The sequence below is a fragment of the Tachypleus tridentatus genome, chromosome 8, assembly GCF_004210375.1.
Source record: "Tachypleus tridentatus isolate NWPU-2018 chromosome 8, ASM421037v1, whole genome shotgun sequence".
Taxonomy (NCBI): Eukaryota; Metazoa; Arthropoda; class Merostomata; order Xiphosura; family Limulidae; genus Tachypleus; species Tachypleus tridentatus.
The window spans coordinates 76,186,203-76,210,491 of NC_134832.1; the positions used below are offsets into that span (position 1 = coordinate 76,186,203).

At 33.1% G+C, this 24,289-nt stretch overlaps 1 protein-coding gene across 2 annotated transcripts in view; it reads right to left on the bottom strand.

The window, feature by feature from the left end:
* The window catches only part of LOC143222713 (uncharacterized), a 45,290-nt gene extending 29,682 nt beyond the window's left edge, over positions 1 to 15,608 (bottom strand). The window contains exons 1-3 of one of the 2 annotated variants that reach the window (XM_076449607.1): positions 15,526 to 15,608; positions 14,093 to 14,559; positions 846 to 4,126 (exon numbers count right to left, since the gene is read on the bottom strand). In XM_076449607.1, the coding sequence (XP_076305722.1) occupies positions 846 to 3,365 (2,520 nt within the window). In that variant the 5' untranslated portion in view covers positions 3,366 to 4,126; positions 14,093 to 14,559; positions 15,526 to 15,608. Of the gene's footprint in view, positions 1 to 845; positions 4,127 to 14,092; positions 14,560 to 15,351 lie in introns of both variants that reach the window. The other variant, XM_076449606.1, reaches the window with a different exon arrangement.
* Positions 15,609 to 24,289: the final 8,681 nt, after the last annotated feature.

Sequence of the window (24,289 nt, forward strand, 5' to 3'; positions counted from 1 at the left end):
ACATGAAATAGTCATGGACAAATCTTTAACAAAAAATACTTCATTAAAGACTATTAATATTTACTGAAAATCCTCCCCAATATACTACTGGGCTCAGATTAACTCAAGGGTGTTTCAAGCTCTAAAGCCACATGTTTGATACATAACTTAAATGGGCCTGGCATGGCCAAGTGGGTTAGGGCGTTCGACTCGTACTCCAAGCATGGCAGGTTCAAATCCCCATCACACTAAACATGCTCACCCTTTCATACGTGGGATCATTATAATGTTACAGTCAATCCCACTATTTGTTGGTAAGAGAATAGCCCAAGAGTTGGCAGTGGGTGGTGATGACTAGCTGCCTTCCCTCTAGTCTTACACTGCTAAATTAGGGAGAGCTAGCACAGATAGCACTCATGGAGCTTTGCACGAAATTCAAAACAAACCAAACCATAACTTAATATCAAACTTTACAAGTTGCAAAATAACTATAAACACAAAAAATACATAATTAAGACTTAAGTAATTTAAACCAAAATATTATTTCCAATATAGAAGTCTACCTGACAAAACAATATTTTAACTTAAAAAAGTGAGGAAACATTATAAAACAATAATAATACAGGGTTCTACCCAAAAAGTATAATGAAATTAAATGTGGTGCTTCATTTGTTCATAAGGAACACACTATTTTCCATCAGTAAGCATACTGTAAATAAAAGGAACAGAGCTAACATTTGAGATCAATCTCTCTTTTTTGAATGTGACTTTAATATAAATAAAAATTAAATGTGCTACATCACTACACCATTTTTTGGGCCATCCTGTACAAATAAATTTAGTGGGTATGAATGAGATGTACTTACAGGTTCTTCTTTCTTTGGCCCTACTCCTTGAATTAATGTTTCTTGTGTATTATGAGGTTGTTTTCCAAGCTCTATCTGTTTCTCTGTCTCTTCAATTGTTTTCTTCAGATCTAAGATTTGCTTGTTTATTTCATCTTGCAACTTACTGTTTTCCAAAAGAAGTGGGTCTTTGTGACCATCTTTTTGTCTTTGTTTTTTCCTCATCATTTCTCCTTGCATTTTGCGCAATCTTTCAACTTCAACAATTAACACATTTAGTTGTGTCTGCTGTTCTTTCTTCTTTTCAACTAATGTCTTTAACTCTTCTCCTGTAAAATCAACAAATTTTTGTTCTGGTTCCTTCATAACTTTGGGTGTATCAAGCATAGAAGTGATTTGAGCATTAGACTCTAATGGAATAACTCTAAGATTGGAGCGAGTAGTTATTCTCTTCTGAGAAGACTGCGAATATTGTGATGGTAAACTTGGAGGAGGAACTGAAAGTGATGGAATGGTAATAGGTTGAGAGAAAGCAGGAACTGCTGGTGAAATGCTGTATGGAGGGTATTGGTAACCTGGAGAAGGAAAAGATGTGAATGTTGGAGGAAACAACTGTTCATTTGGCACATTACTACCTGGTGGAGGACCATATGACTCTGGAAAAGTAGGTGGTGGGTAGGAAGCTATAGGAGTAGGTATGCTACTATCAGAGTTCCCCTGAAAAAACACACTTAATTCTGGATGAGATAAGCCAGTGTTGAAAAGTGAGGAATTCTGCACTGTCTGGTTAATTTCATAAAGTTCGTGTGGCTTTGTACTGATGTTATATGCATTCATCTCTAAAGGCCTTGTCGAATCATAAGTTTCAAATTGTTGGTTCCTTCTAGGACTTTGGGGGGAGTAACTCCTATGCTGTCTTTGAGAACTTCTCTCTGGAGATCTTATAGAGCTTTTCTTTTTTCTTTGAAAAGAATCTCTTACTGGGCTTCTTTGAAAAGAATATTTTTCCTGTGAGGAGCTTTCATAAGAACCTCGTGACTTATGTCTTCTTTCTAAAAACTCCCTCCTTGGACTTGGCGAGCTCCTTCTGTCTAATAAATATTTTTTTGAAGACTTTTCCATAATTTCTAAAGACCTAGATACATCAAAAGAATCTTTTCTTAAATGTTCTTCATTAAATTCTTGCCTTAAGGAATATGGACTCCTTTGCAGACTTTCCAACAAGTATCTCTCCTGCTCCACCATTCTTCTTCCTTGAACATCACACCTCAACTTTTGTCCACATTCAATGTAATCATCATCAGGACTCAATTCTCTTCTGTCAAAATACACTTGTCTTTCATCATCATAGCCTGGACAATATTCTTTTCTTTTAATCAAGGCTTTTCTACCAGTATCATAATAAGGACTGAGATCTCTTCTCTCTAATGAAGTTTTCCTAACAGTATCATAACCAGTGCTAAACTCTCCTTCTTCTGAGGAAAAATAACTGACATCATAATCAGAGTTAAGAGTTTGCTTCTGAAAAGTATTCCTGCCAACATCATGAAAAGGGCTAATATCTCTCCTTTCAAATGACATTTTCCTACTAGTATTATACTCAGCATTACGATATCTTCTTTCATGTAATGCTTTTCTACCAACATGATAACCAGGCTTAAACATTTTTTTTTCAACTGATGTTTTCCTACTGATATCACCATCACAGTTACGTTCTCTGTTTTCAAGTGACAAATTATTAGAAGAATCAAAACTAGGGCTATGTTCCCTTCTTTCAATTGAAGTTTTTCTTTGAACATAATGATCAGGACTAAGCTCCCCTATTTTATACAAACTTTTCTGAACACCACAGTCCATTGAAGGACTTAATTTCTTTGTTACTCTATGTTTTCTTTCATAGTCAAGTTGTTCATAATTTCCAAGTGCACTATCTAAACTTCTGAAATGTGCTAATTCTCCTTTCAAACCTTTCAGGTTCTCTTTAGATGTACCTGCACAAGAAGGACTGTAATGAGGACTCATTTCAAGTTCCAACTTCAAACACTTGCTCTTGCCAACAACTTCTGTTTCTAACTTGTGCTTGTGAATTGAAGAGTGTGACAGTGGACTGCAAGAATCCTCTAACGATCTAGAATATCTTGAAGAAGAATGATGCACTTTAACATTTTCTCTTGGTGGAGATTCCCACTTTCCGTACATTTGTTTTTCTTGGAACTCCTGAAGATCACTTCTTTCTTGATTAGGACTTGTATTTGTCAGAAAAGAGCGCTTATCCTTAGGTAATTGTAAATCTATTGTTAAATCATCATCAGTTGGTTCACTCTTATCCTTATATGATAGTTTTGAACTCTCAGATTTCTTGGTTTTCTTACACTCAGACTTCAGTTTCTTTGTGCTAATATTTTTTAGTTTTTCACTTCTTGGTACTGGACTTTGTGTTCTACTTGTAGTACACAAATCTCTTCGATCACCTCTTTTAACATTATCTTCTTCGTCACTCCATCCACTACTTGTTTTATTAGCTGTATTATGATTAAGCATCTCTCCAATTCCTGAGGTGAGCGATGTAAAAAAGGTTTTACACTAACTTTTAAGATGTTTTCATTATCACCATACAAAAACTCTTCTTCATCATCTATGGTATCAAAACCCAAACCTGGAATTTGTAGAAGAGATATATTGTCTCTCTTCTTTGAAGCACTACTATTAGTTATAGCTCCTTTTCCAAAACTATCAGATTGCTCATCTGCTTTACGAATTTTCAAAATAGATTTAAGAGGCTTGCTACTATTAACTGGTTGTATAACTGGACTTTCAACTTCGTTTTTGACTAAATCCCTTTCTTGATAGGTTTTTTCCTCTCTTAAGTAGTTGAGGTTTTTAACAGTTTCTCTCTCAATCTTTTTGATACTGCTTTTCTCTTCCTCTTTTTCTGTATGAGGACTAAGATCAGGACTGTAACACTGCAGTGCTTCTAATGCTGAACTTGTGTCTGTTCTTGCAAAATTATCCAGCCCGAGTTTCTGTTTCTCCATTAAAGCTCTTTCTAATAACTGGGATCTAAGGTCCTTTTCTTCACCATACTGAAGATTATATCTGTTTTCCTTCTTCTTTTGTTCTTTTTCACTCGTATTTGAATTATCACTCATTTTTAGTGGTTTCTTTTTCACATTTTCTATCTTTTCTCCATATTTCTCACAACCCTGCTGGTTATCAGTTATTTCAGAACTATCACAGTAGTAATATAATTCCTTAATATCAGAATTTTCTTCTTCAGAACTTCTTACAGGTTTTACAGTGAGCTACAATGTTAAAAAAGAAATATGTTACATAACATTCATACAAAAAATAATTCCTTAATTTTAAGAATATATCACATTAATAAGGAAATTTACACATTTGCTAATATATAGCATTACAAACAAAACAAGAATTACAAGTAACAAAAAAAAGTTTAAAAATATTCATAAGAACATTTATTTATAGTTCTATACAAGAATCACACATTTTGCTATAAAAAAGATTCATCAGAAAATTAAATAAAGAAAATGTACATATGGCACATACACCTATACACATATTATCTACTTTTAGTGGAAAAAATCAAATTGGGTAGTATGTGAACGAGATACAAATTTATTCTACTGGTCCAAATGAGTATGTGTGGTATGAGCTGTCATATATTATTAAAAAAAAATGAAATTATCATCTAAATATATCAGGGGTGGCCAAGCTTGCTTTACATAAAAGCCACATATGATAAACTTCAGATGTTTGAGAGTTGCAAGACATAAACAAATATTACACACATTTTTAATGTTACATGCACATCTTGTTACATAAATTGTGCATAAATATTAAGAAATACATGTATATAATAATATTTATTCATGTGTATAGTTTTTAAACCGTTAATTTGTATTAGTTTCAATAATCACAAAAAACATATATATATACCAAATATTTTCAAAATCCTGGCTAATTATTGTTTTAACTATGAAGAGTGTATTTAAAACAGTAATGAACTATGGAAACATCTACGAAAAATATACAAATTTGTATTTCATTAACAATAAATGAGACTGCAAAAAATAAAAATAAAAGGGGTAAAAACAGATATTTTAATGATATTTATTTGTCTTAGTAAATATCTGGTCAAAACATGGAGGAAAATATGTAAAAGAATAAAATTACAGATATTTTAATCAGATACTGCCTTACAAAATTTTAGTCTTATCATAATATTTTTCTGACACAAATAGACATTGATACATTTATCAAGCTATTTACTGCTAGCAGAGGTCTTGTGAGTTTCCATCTTGGTTGTGAGTTATTGAAATTCCAACTGTACAAATTAGCTCTGTCAGGATGTTGGCTTATAAGGATTTTACAATGCTTCAACTTCACAAACATTTTACAGAGTAGTGATTCACAATAGTATGTTATGCTGAAAATTGAGATGAGTCACATATTGGTTTTCTTCAGTTCAGGATATTATATTTCTGGAACTTGGTTCCAGAACTCAACTGCAGAATGGGATTTATGGATCATTTTTAGACCCACGTCCTCCTGTAGTTCTATTAGTTCCATTTCCACAGCAGATGATTCTGTAACCAGAAGTTTGAGAGTTTGACAGTCATCATTGATCACATCAACCATGAATGGATTTCCAAGAAAGGCAAAGCAAGGCTTCAGTTTCTGCAAGTCTTCAAGCTTGTCTAGAAAATTATCAAGCAGTCCTTTCAACTTATCTTTCTATTCTTCCAGTTTGTGGTCTTTTATTCAGCATCAATTGCTCTCATTTTGAGATTGGGAAAGTAACTGAAGTTTATCGAAAATATACCTCTTTGAAAAAGTCTTATTCTACTCTGAAAGCTGAAAACTGTCTGATTAAGATCAGATGCAATCTTATCCTTCCCCTTGAGTGCCAAGTTGAAAGTTTGTAGACAATTCATTATATCAGTAAGGATCATTAGATCTTGCATCTATTCATCATTTCCCAGTTGAGGTCAGAATCTTTTCTTTTCTTCAAGTAAAGTAGTAATAGGCTATAACAGATCCACAAACCTATTTAAAACATTGCTGGTTGATAGCCACCTTACAATGCAGTAGAAAGAGATATCACTGGGTTTCTCTTCAAGCTCCAGTTCTTCAATAAAATTTCTGAACTGTTGGTGGGTCTTCCCATTTAAGTGTATGAAATTGACAATTCAAAAACAAATTTCATAGTATCTTTATACTTGAAGTATCTGGCTGCCAGGTGTTCACATTGAATAATACAATGAACAGAGAGAAACTCTGGAAAGCTGAGATCACTTTTCATAAGTGCAATTAATCCTGCATTTTTCCACATCATTGCAGGTGCTCCATCTGTTGCAATACTGATGAGTTTATTCAGTGGAATATCAGGATTTGTTAAGGCTGTGTCAAAGTGCATTTTTAATGTCAACAAAAGTTGTTTCTTAGTGACACTAAGTCCAACATCTCTTCTTTCACAGTTACATACATCACAGGAAACATAACGAACAAATATTGCCAGTCGTGGGTTGTCTTGTATGTCTGTAGATTCATCAAGGGCTAATCTGAATGCAAGGGAATTCTTTAAATCATTTTTTGTTTTGCCTGAAACATCAGCACTGGTCTGGGAAATATGTCTCTCTGTAGTGGCATGAAGCTGGTGTTTGTGCTATTAGTCACTGAAGTTTTGTGTTATTTGGATCTAACACTTCAACAACATCAGCTATATCCTTCCTAAATTCATCATCAGGATATGGGTGTTTAGCATGAGCAATATTCCACGATATAACAAAATTAGCTTCAGTCATTGTATCAGCTTTCTCACTGAACGTTGTCAATTGCATTGTAAGGTGGCTATTTAGTGATGATTTTCACACAGTTAACTTGTTTTTCCATAATTCTGATTTAGGTGGATAATCAGACGAAAAGCTTTTGTGATTTGTTTTATTGTAGTATTTCAAGTTACTGGCTTTGTAATGACTGAGTAATACATTGCAGATAAGACACAAAGTTTTACTTCCTTTAACAGTGAATGCAAAATCTTCCTCCCACTCTGGCTTAAAATTTCTGTTTTCATCTTCATACTTTCATTTCTCACAATTTGATGATGTCATCTTCCTTCACAAAATTTCTCAGACACGTCTAAAAAATTAAAAGTGAAAAGAAACAATAAGCTCCAACACGAGCAATGCAACCAAACTCTAGGGCACCCAATATCATACTAACATTACGCTAATTTCATTGCCCGCAACACAGCCACATGCCACAATGACGAGATTGCAGGCCATGCCAACTAAAACAAACATTGTCAGCACCAGCTTGCAGGACTACTGATTCTTCAGCACAATTCCTATGTAATCCTTGCTAATCTGAAATTTCTTTAATCCTTGACTCAAATCTAGAATTAAAATTAGGATTTAAATTCTTAAATATATTTACTCACCATGAACATTAAACTTGCATTTTAATCCAGTGGACTTACAGTTTATACCCAGTAAATAATTATAAAGCTTGAACATTTTTTATTTACCTTTCATATTAATTGTGATGCAAAAAGGAGCTCAGCCAACATATTTCCTTGAGCTGCACACTATATGTCAAAGAACTGCATGTGGCTCGTGAGCCGAGATTTAGCCACTCACGAAATACATTAATAATTAATAAATTCATTACAACATCTGTCTGATATCAGACTAAATTTAAATTACATTTCTTTTCTATCTTATTTCTTCCTACTCCTTCCTCTAAAATACAGTAATATTCTTCCATAAATGTTTCCTTCTTGGTATTGGACTTGGTGTTTATCTTGTACACAAGTCTTTCTGATCACTTCTTTTAAAGTTATCTTCTTTTTTTCTTTGAAAATAATCTATTACTGTGTTATATTTTCTATCAGACATTTGGTGGAAAAAACTTTCTACTAAAAGGAAAGAATTATGAATTGAAGAATGTGACAATGGACAATGAAAATCCTCCAATGATCAGGAATATCTTGAAGAAGAATGATGCTCTTTTAACATTTTACCTTTGGGAAAATTCCCACTTTTCATACATTTACCTACTGATATTGTACTCAGGACTAAGATATCTTCTTTTATTTGATGCTTTTCTACTAACATGATAACTAGGCTTAAACATTTTTTATTTCAACTGGTGTTTTCCTACTGATATCATCATCAGAGTTACTTTTTTTGCTTTTAAGTGACATTTTATTAGAAATGTCAAAATAAGGTTATATTCCCTTCTTTCAACTGAAGTTTTTTTTCAACATAATGATCAAGACTAAGCTCTCCCACTTCTATATGAACCTTTCTGAAAAAAATAGTCCAATGGCATTGTTTACAAGTCAACCTGAAGCTCTTTCTATTGTTGTTTCTGTTACAAGCATGGGCAAAATGTGATCATGACAAACTATGTACCTGCACACAAATGGTTGGTAAGCCAGTATGTGTAGTCTGGTTAGGGCATGATCAGATCCTACTGTATGTGCTCATCTCTATATATACTTATATATAACTGATAATTTCATTTAATCAAATAGTACCATCCATGCAGTAACATTTGAAAAAAACAAAACTGAAATAATATGGCAGTCTGATATACTGATACACCAGAATTGTACTGTGATACATATTGCTTCAAATCAATGCTAGGACACACCAATATACTGATAATACCATGCAAAGATGTTTTTAAGTATGTTTAATGGAAGCAAAATATCAGAAATGGAATACATTCTTTAAAGGGCACTGATGGTGAGGTTATTGTTGAAGACTACAAGATAGTTAATCTTTTATATGTTCTCTTCTCTATTCATACAAGAGTGTACCACTATTCCTGATCCTGAACAACTGAACTAACCAGAGTAATATAATATTATTCCAATGATGGTAAATAGAGCTAAGTAGTAGTATTTGATAATTAATTAATCACAAAAAAGTAACAGGTGCACTGCTTTCATAATTTTTTTACTGCTACATAATTCTAACAATAGAATTAATCATTCTATTTTCAATCACATTGTTTTGGTTGTTGTTGTTGTTGTTTTAAAGTAATTTTCAAATTATGTTTGGTTTTAATATCACAGTCAACTATTACCAATAACTGAAATGGTGTTTTTATTTAAAGCATATCACGACTACAATTTTGAATAATTACATAATAATTAAGTAGTCAGCCAGTTTATGTATATTATTTAAGAAAAACAAACAAATATTTAAGTAATCAGAATATTCTGTAGACCCCTACCATCCTCACTTAACAATAAACGATGATTACTTTATTTGGTGATCATTAAAAAACTTGTTTTAAAACATTGCAACTTGATACAAGTACAATACAGCTATTTAAAGGTAAGAATACTAAAAAACAGCCAAACATAAACAAGGTATCTTTATTAAACTCTTTGCAATTTCTTGTTACATGACTTTGTTTCGTACTGTTTAACAAATGATTCTTATTTGCAGGTAAAATTTAAGGTTAAAACTTAAAAAGCTTTCACTCCTTAATTTTGTTCCAATATACAAAAAAATTCATTAATTAATACCATTTTTTAATCATATTCAGAGGTTGCTCAGTGAAGCTCTATATTGCAATAACCTGGTATCCTATGTAATGTGCAATATACAAACTTGTTATATCAGTGATTTATTTAAAGTGTATTGTTATTATTGTACTGCACGTATAATAGTATAATAACATAATTATATGATTACAACACTGTTAGTCTATTTTTCATTATCATTGCTTCCTTCTTGCTGTTAGAAAAACATATTTTTTTGTTCCTGCACAACTTGAAAAAGGGGTTATTTCTGTTCTTTCTTCATTATGACAGCACTAAACTCCTCAATAAGAGCCACACCCCTTTCAGCATTTACATTTATCACATTTAAGTGCTAAATTATCTGTGGTATTTCTCTGTAGACCTCTCCAAATTCCCTTTATTTTGGGTAATAAGCCAGATAAACATTTTGAAGCATTTGAAAATTAAGTGTTTTTTGTGATGAAATCTTCAATTAAAATATCCTCAAACATTAACATGTTACTAATCTGAAATAAACTTCCAGTAGATACCTACATTGATAGAAATGTTATTTTTCTCATGCATCTGCCTTTGAAATTTACATGCCACTTGCCTTGAGTCAACTTCAAACTAAATTCACGTTTAATGTGAATTTGTACCGATATATAATATCACATGATAACAGTCCCCCACCAACATAAGAGCAACACAACCTTCATGTGCAGTAACTTCCCCAATACACTTGTATTTGTAATATCTTCATTCTTAGATGAGACATTCAAAGAAGAAAAAAAGTACACTAGAAATTGAGTAGAAAGGTGACTACATTCCTCAGATTAGAAAAAACTTCTAACACAATAATTCATCACTGTGTATAAAAATGCAAGAATCACATGCTGAAGTGGTGGAAGGACAGTTCAAAATTTAACCTAGATAAGGTCCCTTCAGTAAGTGCCTGAAGGGAAAGCCCACGACTTTTGGCACCTGAAGGCAGAGGCACACCCTCTAGGGGATTATAACTCATTCAAACCATAGTATACTCTTTGCCTGAGGTGAAAGGAAAGGCAAAGGAGTCTGATGTGTTACAAGGATGGTGATCATGACCAACTAAGTACCTTAACACAATTGGTTGCCAAACCAGTATATGTAGTGTGGTTAGGAAATGATTAGCCCATACTGTATGTGCTCACCTCATCTCTACTGGCTAGGCTCTGACTCATGGCATTTTAATTTCTCACCATATTGTGCTAAGCCTAACTAATGAGACTTCTCTATGGTCTTCCACCCCTGCAGCTAGGAACTGATAAGTGGCAATGGCTTTCCACACTCCATTTGAATAAGTGGAGGGGTACTTCTCATTGGGTAGACTTGAAGAAGTGCTTGAATACCCAGTCAGAAAGGTCTTTTAGTGAAAAATGTGAAACTCAGTCTTTAAAAGCATGACCCAAATATATGAGCAATCACTTCCCTGGTTATAGCTTTTCTCCTTATTGGTTCATGGAATTGTTATGGTCTTAATCTGACAACTAAGCATGTGTTCACCACGAGGACACCTCTAGCAGTCTTGCAGAACACACTCTCTTACAATGAGGACTGGTAGAGCCAGGGCAGATGGTGTGAATGCTTTAGATAGGAATATTAGCTCTTCACTATATTATGGTAAGCCCAACCAGTGAGGCTTGTCATTGGTTCACCTCCCTAGTAGACATAGGTATATATATATTACCCACTTCAAAGCCGTCTTCTTTGCCTTTTTTGCTTAATTAAAAAATAAGAAAAGAAAATGTGAAAATGAAAAAAAAGGTAAAGAGACAACTGCAAAAAAAAAAGCTGATGGAGATAGTAAACATGATTTTTTTTTACTTGGCCTAAAGAAAGCAAGAGTATATATACATGTTTAAGTTTTTAATACTTTCTACAAATGTTTGTGATTTATGAAAGTATTTTGGTGTTAAATTATATCTGAAAACCACAATTTTTGTTTCAGTGAAAAGGTATAAGGTAATTGAAAGATGCTTATAAAGTTTATAGATGGGTTGAAGGGGTAACAAAGAAAATGTTTTACAAGTTTAACACAGTCATGAACATATAATGTTTAAAGGAAGTTTCTATCATAAAGTATAATCTGTTTAAATATACACAGGAATATATAAACAATATGAAACAAAGAAGTCACATTGTCATTTTTATCTCATTTTCTCCCTCTCTTCTCCTAGTAATCCATAAAAACTAAAGGCTGAAATCTGTTATTTAAACCTCTTGCTACAGATCCTCCCTATGGCCAAGGGTTAAAAACCATGTCATTACATTTGTAGACTTCCATTCAATATGTTATTGATCTATTATTTTATAAATGTATTCATGAGATTTGGTATCATATTGTAGATTATAATTCAAATTTCAGTATCAAATTAGTTAATTTCATAATTTAAAACTGAATATTAAAAAAATCCTAAATATTAAATTTTGTGTGTAATGTGATATGTTGAATACAGCTTTGGGTTAAATTATGTTTGTGATGTCCAAATACAAAATCTACATTTGCTTATCAAGTAAAAACTTGTATTACCAATACCAAAAAGTTAGAATATAAAATAACCTCCTATCTTTTCTATTTGCTGAAATATTGCTACATTTAGTGAATAAAACACAGTACCCCTGCCTACCACTTTTCATTTTTGGAAATGCTTATCAACACCTAATTTTATCTATGACATGTGAATCATCATTTGAATGTTCAGAATGTCCTGCTGATGGTTTATAAGTCTCTAGAAGGTGAAAAGTTTCCAAGATTATTTCTTTATCTTGAATCACAGAAGGAAGTGGTAAGTAAAAATGTTGTCCAAAAATATTTTTTTAAACTCAATTACAGTTTAATTATTAAGCCTGCTAAATTACAGTGAAATTCTGTAATAATGATAGTATACTTTATATTTTATTGTTTCAAAATGCATAAATAAAACTTAAAAATTTGACAAGACTTAGCAAATTACAGCAAGAGAATAAACAAGAACAAAGTTTGTAACCAGAAAAAAAAAATAGTTGTTTTCTATATTTCTTTATTTACTGCTCTTTATTTTGAGAAAAATAGCTGAAATATAAGAAATGTTTTGATAAAGTCATTATATATATGTAATGTATTATGACCAAAATATAACTATTTTACAAAATACCAGTTCACTGAACAAACCAAAGACAGGTAACTTTGTAAAAGTCAGTTTTGTACAGTTGGATGTGGTAACATGACTGCACGTGCACCATTTCATTGTAATTTCTATAATGTTAGACATGGCTGGAAGATAAATAAAATTAAAAAATGAAATATATATATGTATATTATATTAAGAGATTCAAACTATTTAGATTAGCATGTTTTTTATTATAATTTGTAGTCAATCTAGAACAAAAAATTATATTTCATGGTGTTTTATGTTGGTTATGTGGTTGGTTAAATCAACAAAATGCTTACAAAGTTTATGTAACTGATATATAACTAGTCTGTAGGTGATATTTATGTATTAATAGAAGTTACTTTGTTTTATAAACTACTAATGAGCCAAATTGCAACTATAATAGTGGCACAATTGTTAAGCCTAATATAATTCTAATTAGTAATACTAAGTAACAAAGACATACTTTAAAGGCCTAATACTGCTAATAACATTTAGTATAATAATAATTTACTAGATCACATAAAATTTACTTATCTTGTACTTTACACAAAATTACTATAAATAAAAATATTCATCACTTTGTTAAACTGATATGAGATATTCAGAAAACCTTCCTCATATATCTTAACTATCCAATTGCTACATTATATTTGAATTAGTTTTCAATGATGTGAAGACTTAAAGGCAATTTTTGAATGTAGAGTATTGTTAGTGCTTGATGATAAGATAAATGATAGAAAAAAATTAAAGTATTTGTGGTTAAAACTAATTTTAGTTTTATAAACTTACAGAATGATCACACTAATAACCCATTACAATATCTTAAACAAATCCAAAGGTTTATTGATACACATATACAAACTTATGAATATGAAAGTTAAGTATGACTGGTGATCTTTTTCAATGTTCAGAGCAAATATCTTTCTCATCTTCCCAATTTTGATATACTATCCAACTCATTAAGATTCTTTTAAGGTATAACATTTTCTTAAATATAAGCCTTCTTGAGCAAAACCAGTATTTGTATTCTCAAGATGGCTGGTATGGGTATAAAAACTTTATTTAAAATAAATACAAAACAATGTTTAAGACTTTCTTAGGTCATTTTCAGGTTAAAAAACATTGTTCTTCTACTTATTTTAATTAAAGTTTTAATACCCATACCAGCTGTCTTGAGAATAAATTTTTACTACAAGTGGGTTTCTTGCCATCATGGAAAACCAATATTTATTCTCAGGAAAATTGCTATTCTCAACTGTTAACTTCCAAGATATTTCAAAAATTTTGACTAAGTAAGTAGCACACATGGAGCAAATTTCTGTTTTATTTTCTGTCAAATATTTTAAGCTTCCTTTAAGAGGCATCTATCAAAATATGAAATATTAAAGGATGCAAGACAATGCTTTGAGAAATAAAAAATTAAAATTATAGAATGAAAAGAAAAGCAAACCATTTTGTCTATTACAGTCAACCTTAATGGTATGAAAGGTTTCTAACATACAAGCTTCCAATAATATCTATAAAAAAATCATATAAGTTTTTAAAATTATAATTACCTCTTGATATTTTCTTGGTGGTGTCTGCAATCTACTAGGACCACTAGTTGAAAAAGGCTTAAGTGATCCAACTAATTCTCTCTCTCTAGAATTTTGAGTTGGTGATGGAGAATGGCTTTGATGATGGGAGCATGGAGATTGACTGTGATGATAAGAAGGAGATTTGGAATAAGACCGTGATCTTGATCTGGTACGCTGAAGAGAGTGATGGCTATACCTAGGCCTATCACGGCTATGTGAATGAGACCTAGACCTGCTAGGCGAGAATAACTGCCTCCTGTCATGTCTTCTACTCGAACTTTCATACTTTTGTCTATTATATTTATAATATTTGTCATCACGAGGGTACGGTTTACTAAACTGTTTTCCTCGACTTCTATCTCTTGGGATAAAACCCCTGCCTCTAGGTTTTATTCCTCCTCTTCCTCTAGGTCTATTATAGTAAGTTCCTCGGAATGACATATTTACTTGAAAAAATAATTGTTAAGAATAAGTTTGGGTTCAATATACTATTTGTGGTATTATAAACTATATTTAATTTAGTTTTTTATCATACTATTACTCAAGTTCACAACATACATCTGCATGCCACAAAATGTGCTCTTAGCCACCTTAACACTAATAATTGTAAATAAAAAAAAAGGCGTTCTCATCCTTAATAGTTTTACAGTGCTCAACAATATTGTAATCAGTGTAAAAACTGCACTCACACGTTATAACTACTCTGAATACTTGAGATTGCACATGAAAATACAGACTACAGTGGTAGTGCTAGTACACAACAATATGCTTAAGCATTTTCAATTTCAAAAGAAAGAGAACATTGAAAGTTTCTCACAGACTACTGTCTTCCCAATGAAAATCATTAATTTTAAACTTCAGTCACTTCTTAAACTTAAATTAAAACATACTAGTTTTAGAAAAATCACAATTTTAATTCAACTTCACTTTCAAATTCAAGCCCAATTCAACAGGTATTGAACTTTAGACGAGTGCGAATGACTCATTATGAAATTTTGATATTATAATTAACACTTAAGTCTTTTGCTGTAATATAAATTAGTGGAATGATGGTTGTTGCAACACAGTTCAAAATCAAGCGTAATTCTGAATACTCAGCATGCATAACTTCAATTAACATACATTCTTATGGTACTGCTGATGTTAATGTTACGAACTATAGCACTTCAGACAAACTCAATTAGTCACTCTGACTGTAAACCGTAATTTGTAAATCAATACACGTCTCAATAACGTACTTAGTTCAAGTTGAACACAAAATCTCGAAAAGGAACAAAGTAAATAGACTTGCAGACTTCTTCTAAATTAATCTATATCGACATGAGTTTACGCTCCGACTCCATGCGCTTATTGCATATTAGGTATTTGTTTAATTTATAAGTTTCATATTTCAGGATATGAAAAATGAATACATTGCCAGTTTGCTCTCCATTCTCTTGTACATTTAGGCCTAATTTTGATAAGCTTCTTCTTTACAACAACCATAATCCTTCGCGAAAATCCAAGATGCAGGTCAACTAGGTATCAATATTTTCAGCAGAGGACCAAAAACATAAAAAACAATATCAGTGAATAAAATGTTGTCTTCACTATACAACCACTTTGAATCCTTCCTGTATACTTGCATGGTAAGAAATTTAGCTTAATTTACTTTATAACTTTTCTTATCGCTAAATTGCGTGATATATTAAAACAAAAGGAATAAATGTTTATTGTTTTTTTACTGTATTGTTTGTTTTGAATTTCGCCCAAAGATACACGAGGGCTATCTGCGCTAGCCGTCCCTAAATTTCCGGTGTAAGGTTAGAGGGAAGGCAGCTAGTCATTACCACCAACTTTTGAACTACTCTTTTACTAATGAATAGTGGGATTGACCGTAACTTTATAACGTTCTCACGGCTGAAAGCGCAAACATGTTTGGTGTCACGGGGATTCGAATTTTGCGACCCTCGGGTTACGAGTCGAGTGCCTTAACCACCTGTCCATGCCGTGCCAAAGTCTGAATATTTTATTGGATTTCGTCTATATATCGGATCTTTTCTCTATACACGATACAAAATTTCTAGATTCTTAATTCTTATGATTCCCCTAGGTGGAATCAGCAGATAGCCCGATGTGGTTTTGCTATAAGAAAACACACACACTTAATTCTCATGAATTTTTGTAGACGTTGTGCCATGTGCCTTTCAGCAAGAAAACGTCGAAATTAAAATCTTAAAACATAACTTACAACAATATAATATCTACGAGTTCTTAGTTAACTTCAACTTTATGGCGATTTAAATGTGAAGACATATATTGAGAACGTGGTAAAACGTATATAATTGTGATCATGTTTCGTTAAGTATTGTTTTTTACATTTTATTATATCACTAAAAATATTTAATCACCTGATTAAGATATCGTCCTTTTAGGACAGAAAATTTAATTAACTGGTGAATTAGCATTAAGCGTCCTTTACTATGACAAACTAATTGTAATTAATTTGATTATAAATGAATTAGCGTTAAGATTCCTTTTAAGGATAAACTAGTTATAAATGAATCAGTGTTAATCGTTTTTTTTAAAAAGAATTTAGTTATAAATGTTTTAATTAACTCTTAAACCAATGGTTAGTATTATTCTTGTTGAGACAAGTATTGTTAAAATTCACGGTGGCCTAAAATCGCGTTCTCTACTTTGTAACGTAATCATCCATCATGGTCGCCTGGTAACGCGTTCCTAACCACGTGCTCTCTGATGGCAAAACTTGGAAATACTTGTTTGTTTGTTTTGGAATTTCGCACAAAGCTACTCGAGGGCTATCTATGCTAGCCGTCCCTAATTTAGCAGTGTAGGACTAGAGGGAAGGCAGCTAGTCATCACCACCCACCGCCAACTCTTGGGCTACTCTTTTACCAACGAAAAGTGGGATTGACCATCACATTATAACGCCCCCACGGCTGGGAGGGCGAGCATGTTTGGCGCGATTCGGGCGCGAACCCGCGACCCTAAGATTACGAAGCGCACGCCTTAACGCGTTAGGCCATGCCAGGCCCTACCTCTTGGAAATACTACCTTATCATCTTTGATCACATCACCCTAAACTTAAAGCAACCAATCAGCATGAGGCGGCATCCTTTGAAATGTCAACTTCATTACTGTTGAGAAGCCTGGATTTATACATCATAAAACTTTAAAGTCGACTGTGAGCCATCAGGAAACAGAAATAAGTAGCAATGGTAAAATTCAACTTGTATAAAAACTCTAATCTTGTCGTGTTCATATTTTCAGTCTGAGCCATAAAACTAATTTGACAATCCATATTTATATCAGTGATGAAGAAGTTATTTCTATATACGAACACACAACAAAATGTATTAGTAACATATGGAATATGATTTATACAGTTAATTAATGAGAAAGGCACGGCACATACTTGTCGAATCTGTAAGGCGCAGTACTACATATGTAGCTTATAATAAATTATGGTATGTAACTTGTAAACTTGATTAACAAGCAAGGTACAGTAAACAGGCCTTCTTAATCAATATTAAACAAATCGGATAATCGGATAGTACAGAAAGCACTAGTAGAGGAGCAACAACGTTTCGACCTTCTTCGGTCATCGTCAGGTTCACAAAGAAAGAAGGGGTTACTGATTGATAGTTGACTACATGTTTGACGGCGGTTGTGTAATTGAGTGTAGGAATGTATTGGTTTATTTTGTGCTAATCGGATCATCCCCGTCGCGCCAAACATGCTCGCCCTTTCAGCCGTGGGGGCGTTATAATGTCACGGTCAATCCCACTATTCGTTGGTAAAAGAGTAGCCCAAGAGTTGGCAGTGGGTGGTGATGACTAGCTGCCTTCCCTCTAGTCTTACACTGCTAAATTAGGGACGGCTCGGTGCAATGGGCTAACAACCTGCTCACTTAAATTGCGGCCCTATGTTCCTAGATGGAATCTAATGGTGATAACTAACTAACATTAAACGGAATGAGGGAAACAAACGATATCTCAGGTAGGATTATACCTATATAATTCTAAATTTATTTGCCATTTAGTATATGTATATATTTATTTCACACCATTAAAAAGCTACACGAGGGCAATATGCGCCAGTCGTCTCTAGCTAGTCATCACCACCCACCGTGAACTTTTAAAGAACTCTATCACCAATAAATAGTAAGACTGACCGTTAAAATGTAACGTTTCCAAAGCTGAAAGAAATTTGCACCTGCGACCTTCAGATTACTAGCCGATCGTCTTTATTACCTGGCCATATCGGTTTTTTTTCCTTTTTTTGTTTTGTAAACCATATTAGAACTTACATATATGAACAATCCTTTTGTGTACGCACAGATGTAACGATACTTTTTGTTGTTGAAATTTTTACCCCTCGTTACGTACCACTATAACATTTTCATCTTCCAAAAAATCCTAAGTAACTCAAAAAAAGAATAAAAATATGTGCTGTTAAAAATATAATGCGCCAAATACTTATATCTAATAACCACTATAATTAAATACTGTTCTCGTTAGGCTATGATTGTGTCATCACAAACGAAGTCCTATATACGGAAAGTTGAAAGATCTAACGATTAGAGACCATTTTGTATCCATTTAACATATATGCGTACTGTACATGCAGAATCGCTGAACTTGAAGCTTAAATTAAGGATACATTTTCAACAAAAACAAGAGTGTTGGTGAAATTTGATAGCGTAAGGTGCAATAGAAATAGTGTCGCATTGTATTGTGTTTACTTGGTAACGGCTGTATATATCACATGTGTATTCTACAAACTTTGTATGAAGTGTGGGCCTACTACAAGCTGGAAAAGAAAGAGGGACTTCCGGAGACAGGAACCACATGATAATAATTGAATGTTTAAGTTTAATATTTGTATGTCACATTCTTGTATAACTCTCGGTTAAAATATAACTGGTTTCTAGAAAAATCAATAACTAGACAATACAGGATAATTTAATTTGATTGCTTTAAAAGTATTCCTACTCAGATTGATGAGAAATTTGACAACCTTTTTCCTCCACCTGATTTTCCGATAGCTTCCTATACTCCTACTGAGGAATCATTTAAGCCTAATATGGGTTTTTTTAGACATATTCTGGTTCAGCCGTTTTCCCAATTTCATATTATTCCCTTCCTTTTTTGTTACATGATACCTCCTCTTTCCAATATTTGGTTTTCCCCCTTTTCTGGATATTATGGTTCATGCAGAGTATTTTGTTTCTCAGATGGTTAATGATGCTAGCATGCCTCACCTTCCATAGGTTTCTGATCAATTTGCTTTGGCCTACTATCAGATTGATCATCCATTTGTCAATTCTCAACAGCTGTAATAGATTTTGCCCGTGCGGGGGGTGTACCCTGATCATTTTGTTTATTTATCCCATGCCCAATTTTCCCACCTTTGTCTTACCCTTTCGACTTTTCAATGGTATTTATTTAACAATTTTTTTTTAAATGATTTAATGAGATCCTGAGGGTTTTTCGTGAGATAGCTTCTTTCTCTGTTACTGGGATCTCCTGCAGAGGAATGCTGTTTCGTGTCATGCTTGTTTACCGTCAACGTATCTCTAGGACTTGTGTATGGCCTCTTTTTTCAGTAATATATTTTCGGTAATATTCTTGTGTCTTTGGAATCCCAGATGGAATTGATAAGACAATAAACAACCTATCCTCCTTTGGTGGATCACTAGTCTTCTTCAGAGCCTAGATAAGCCCTTATTACTGTTTCTTGTCCTACTCCTTACAGCCCTAACCTGTTCCTTCCTCCATATTTTCTTCTCATTGTATTATTCAATGCAGATGGACATGGTGAGTTCTGGTTCAGTAGGGCTCGCTTTATCGATTTTGTTCCTATTTGTAACTTCTTCTCACAGATCTGTGGAATATTTGGGTATTATCTGAAGGACTTATCATTCACTTCGTTTCCCTTCCTCTGTTGTCTTAGGTACGCGGATTCTTTTCGTTGCCTCGGGATTCTAACACTAGTCAGCATCTATTATGAAGAGGTAGAAGATCTCTCTCGAAATTCTTTCATACCTGTTATTCATCCTTCTCCAGGTTTTTATTCTTGGCTGTTTGTGGTACTTAAAAAAACCAGGAACTGGTGGCCTCTTATTAATTTTTCCCACCTCAATCAATATTTCGTTTTACCCTGATTAACGATGTAGTCTTTTCTATTCCTCACATAGGTTTTTTTACTGGGTTTATGGATGACCAAGGTAGATATCACAAATGCTCACATTTATGTTCCAAACACTCTTCTCTCAAAGCACTTTCTTCAGTGTGTTCATCAATGGTTAGTTTATCAAATTTATGCCCTGCCCTTCAGGCTTGCTTCAGTTCCATATGTCTTTTTGGGGTGAACACGACTTTTGCCCAACATTTGCATGCTTTTTACTGTGATTACACCATTATATAGATGATTGGTTTCTGTTAGCTTATTCCAAACAGAAGTTCACCCATTACACTCATCTACTGCTCCTGTAAGGTATGTGGCAGCCTATATCTGAAACTTCTTTTTCTGGTGAATTTGATGACCTTTTCCTGGGCTGTGAAGTTCTTACTGTGGATAAACTCATTTCTGATTACCTAGTGTTTAATCTTTCTCTACTATACTGACCAATTTATGGTGCAGTTGATGAAAGAGAAGCATGCGCAGTCTTTCCCAAGTTTCTGTCACCTAGATTTGAATATATTTTCATGCAATTTTTTGTATTTAGAATCCCAGCTGTTTAAGTATTTGATTCGTCTATAGGGTCTAAGCTTGATTCTTTTAGCAAGTTTTCTCATCCCACTTGTTTGAACCCTAACATGGATTTTCTTTGCCCATCCTACATTCACATTCTTTTTGTGGTTATCCTCTACTCCTCCATACGATTTTCCACATTGGTGCATTTATTCTCAATGTTTTGCCATCACACATGATTTCTTTGCTATTGGAATCTCGTGGGTAGGAATACACTATTAACTTGAGGGCATCTACTCATGTCCTACTTGCAAAACCTACTGATGGTAGCTCACCATTTATTTCTGAAATCAGTTCAAAAATAATTAACACTTGGACAAACTTGTCATTAAACATAAGAACCTGGTCTTAAACTAAAATCATTATTAAATAGAAATTATATAGAATCACATAATACCAATGTCCTTTATAAAATAATATGTAATAACTGTCATGAATTCTACACTGGAGAAACTGGAGAAAAATTGAAAACCATCTTTCTCAAACATAATAAAAAGCATCCCATGTTTACCATTATTGCAACTCAAAAACCAGAGTACATCTATTCAAAACAGTATACACATATATATATATACATACTTGTACCTGATGATGATGACACAATCTTGTAGAAACATTGTGCGTTTATAATAGCCTTCTTTCTACCCATTCAACTCATCTCCAAATTTGTACTTTCTCTGTGTCTTTACCATAACTTAGGTAAGTGATTGATGCTATAATGTCAAGATATGCAGTGTATTTTGTATAAGAAAATGTATAATACAGCAAGGTATACTTTAAGTTCACAGTGTGTTTCGATGAAGAAATAACATTAATTGGGACCTGACTGTGAAATCTAATTACAGAGTGAAAAGGTTAAAAGTCGTTTACCAACAATTTGTCCAACTTAACAATCAGAAGAAGTCTTTCTGTAATACCCCAACATTGCAATGTATAAAAATAATCAAGTTTAATGTAATCAACATAAAGAAATAAAAAGGAATTATTTTATTGACCCCCTGAATAATCTTAAAATTTAAATATAACATCTCATCTCTTTTTCAAAAGAAATAAAGTATAAGGTCTTATTTCATTAACGGAACCCTTCCATTTTCAGAATGATCTCAGTAATCATATCCTGAATCTTTCTCAATAACTTAATAACTCTTTTATATAGATGTAAAAGCCATGATAAGTCATGTGGGCCAATTTTTGGAATTGTATTTAGTTTTATAGGTTAAATGCAGGGAAGATAGATTTACGATTTAGAGAGAAGTCATGTGAACATTAGGCAATGGTTCAAAAGAAAGATTTCGTTTGTTTTGGAATTTCGCGCAAAGCTACACGAGGGCTATCTGCGCTAGCCGTCCCTAATTTTTCAGTGTAAAATTAGAGGGAAGGAAGCTAGTCATCACTACCCACCGCCAACTCTTGTGCTACTTTTTTACCAACGAATAGTGGGATTGACTGTCAAATTATAATGCTCCAATGGTTTAAAGGACGAGTATGTTTGGTGTGACGGGGATTCGAACCCGTGACCCTCAGATTACGAGTCGAATGCCTTAACTCACCTGGCCATGCCAGGCCATCAATAAAAAAAAGCTACTAGAATGATTTCTTGGATGTTTAGACTCTCACATACGGATGGGTTAAGGCCCTTAAAATTATTTTATCTTAAGAAGGGTTAGAAGGAATCTAGTTAAAGTGTTCAAAATTGTAAAGGAAATAGATGATATTGATGCATTATTTTAAAATAGAATATGAAAGGTAACATAAATTTAAAATTTCACTGCAATAGAAATTAGTTTAATGGCAGGCTATTAGAGCATGAGATACAATTTTTCAATGTTTTTTTACGTATTACTTGTATTTACTTTAATATTATGAAACATTGCTCTCACAGAGAAGTGATTTATCTTGTATGATTAGTCTTACATTGTTACATTTAATATTTTGCATTACAATAAACATCACATTACTACACCATTTGGCTCTGTAATCAATGCAAATCTATAATAAATATTACCTGAAGTCAGTTATAACATAAAACAAACATTCTGAAGTGAATACTCATCTCTCTACACAGATGGTTATGTCCTCTTGAGCTTTTGCATTCGGCTTGAGAGATTTGCATCCATCAGCCTTGTGAAAACTCCTGTGTAGTGAATTTGTACTACTACAAGATGATGTATGTTGCAGCAGAACCCTCCATCAATAGTAGTATGACATATCATCATGTAAAAATACACTCTTTACATTTACATGTAAGAATCTTTGTTCTTTTCCTTAGCACAGTCGTATTTTGTGTTTGCTGAGATTAGCATTTTTTTCTAAACTTCAGTTTTCAGTTATATTGAGTTTGATATATTCAGTATTATTTTACAGATCAGTATGAGATCTATCTCTGCTAATGTGGATGATGAAATTCCGTTACACAGAATAATTTACTGCTATTTCTGCTGAAGTTTTATTAGTAAAAGATCTGATGGCCATCTTATATTATGGGATAGGGTGCTCATGCTGCGAACACCCTCTGCTGTTATCCTTTCCACTCTTTTTTTACTGGTTATGAGGCCTAACTTTAAAGAGAATGATTTTTAGCGCTTTTTCTACCAAATTTGCTAAAAATATCGCTCTACCTAATGAACATCTCACGGTTTCCTTTCTTTTCTCACAAGCAGGTACTTTTGTACCCAATAATTGCTTCAAGCTTAATTTCTTTCTACTGTTTTGTGCCCCATCCTCTATGCTTTATCAAGTAGCATGTGAAAGTTACCATTTAGATATTGTTTATGTATTTCTTTACACATAATTCATAAGATTTAATGTTTAGACATCACTTATTACTCCTTAACATTTTCACATACAATGTAACGTTTACATCTTGTTCATTATTTCTTAATTTGTACCATATAGGATAAATGTTTAGTTGCAGTTACTTATTCTTCAATGTATACCACATTATATTATGTTTAGACATAGTTCCTGACTGCTTTACAAATTTAAACAAAAAAGATTATGTTTGTTCTTAATTACTTCTTCCTTTGGTTTTAATGTTTAGTTTGTTTGTAATTAAACACAAAGCTACACAAAGGGCTCTCTGGGCTCTGCTCACCACGGGTATCGAAATCTGGTTTTTAACATTGTTGGTCCGCAGAATACTACTGTACCACTGGAAGGTTAATGTTCTATTTAATATTTAGCAATAATATTTTGTCCTAGTTTATTACTCCACACATGTTCACAAATAAGGTTTTTAAATCTAGTTCATTACTTCTTACATAACCTCCGAAGGTCGGAGGTTCGAATTCCGGTCGTACCAAACATGTTCGCCCTTTCAGCCGTGGGGGTGTTATAATGTGACGCTCAATCCCACTATTCGTTGGTAAAAGAGTAGCCGAAAAGTTGGCGTGGTGGTTGGTGATGACTAGCTGCCTT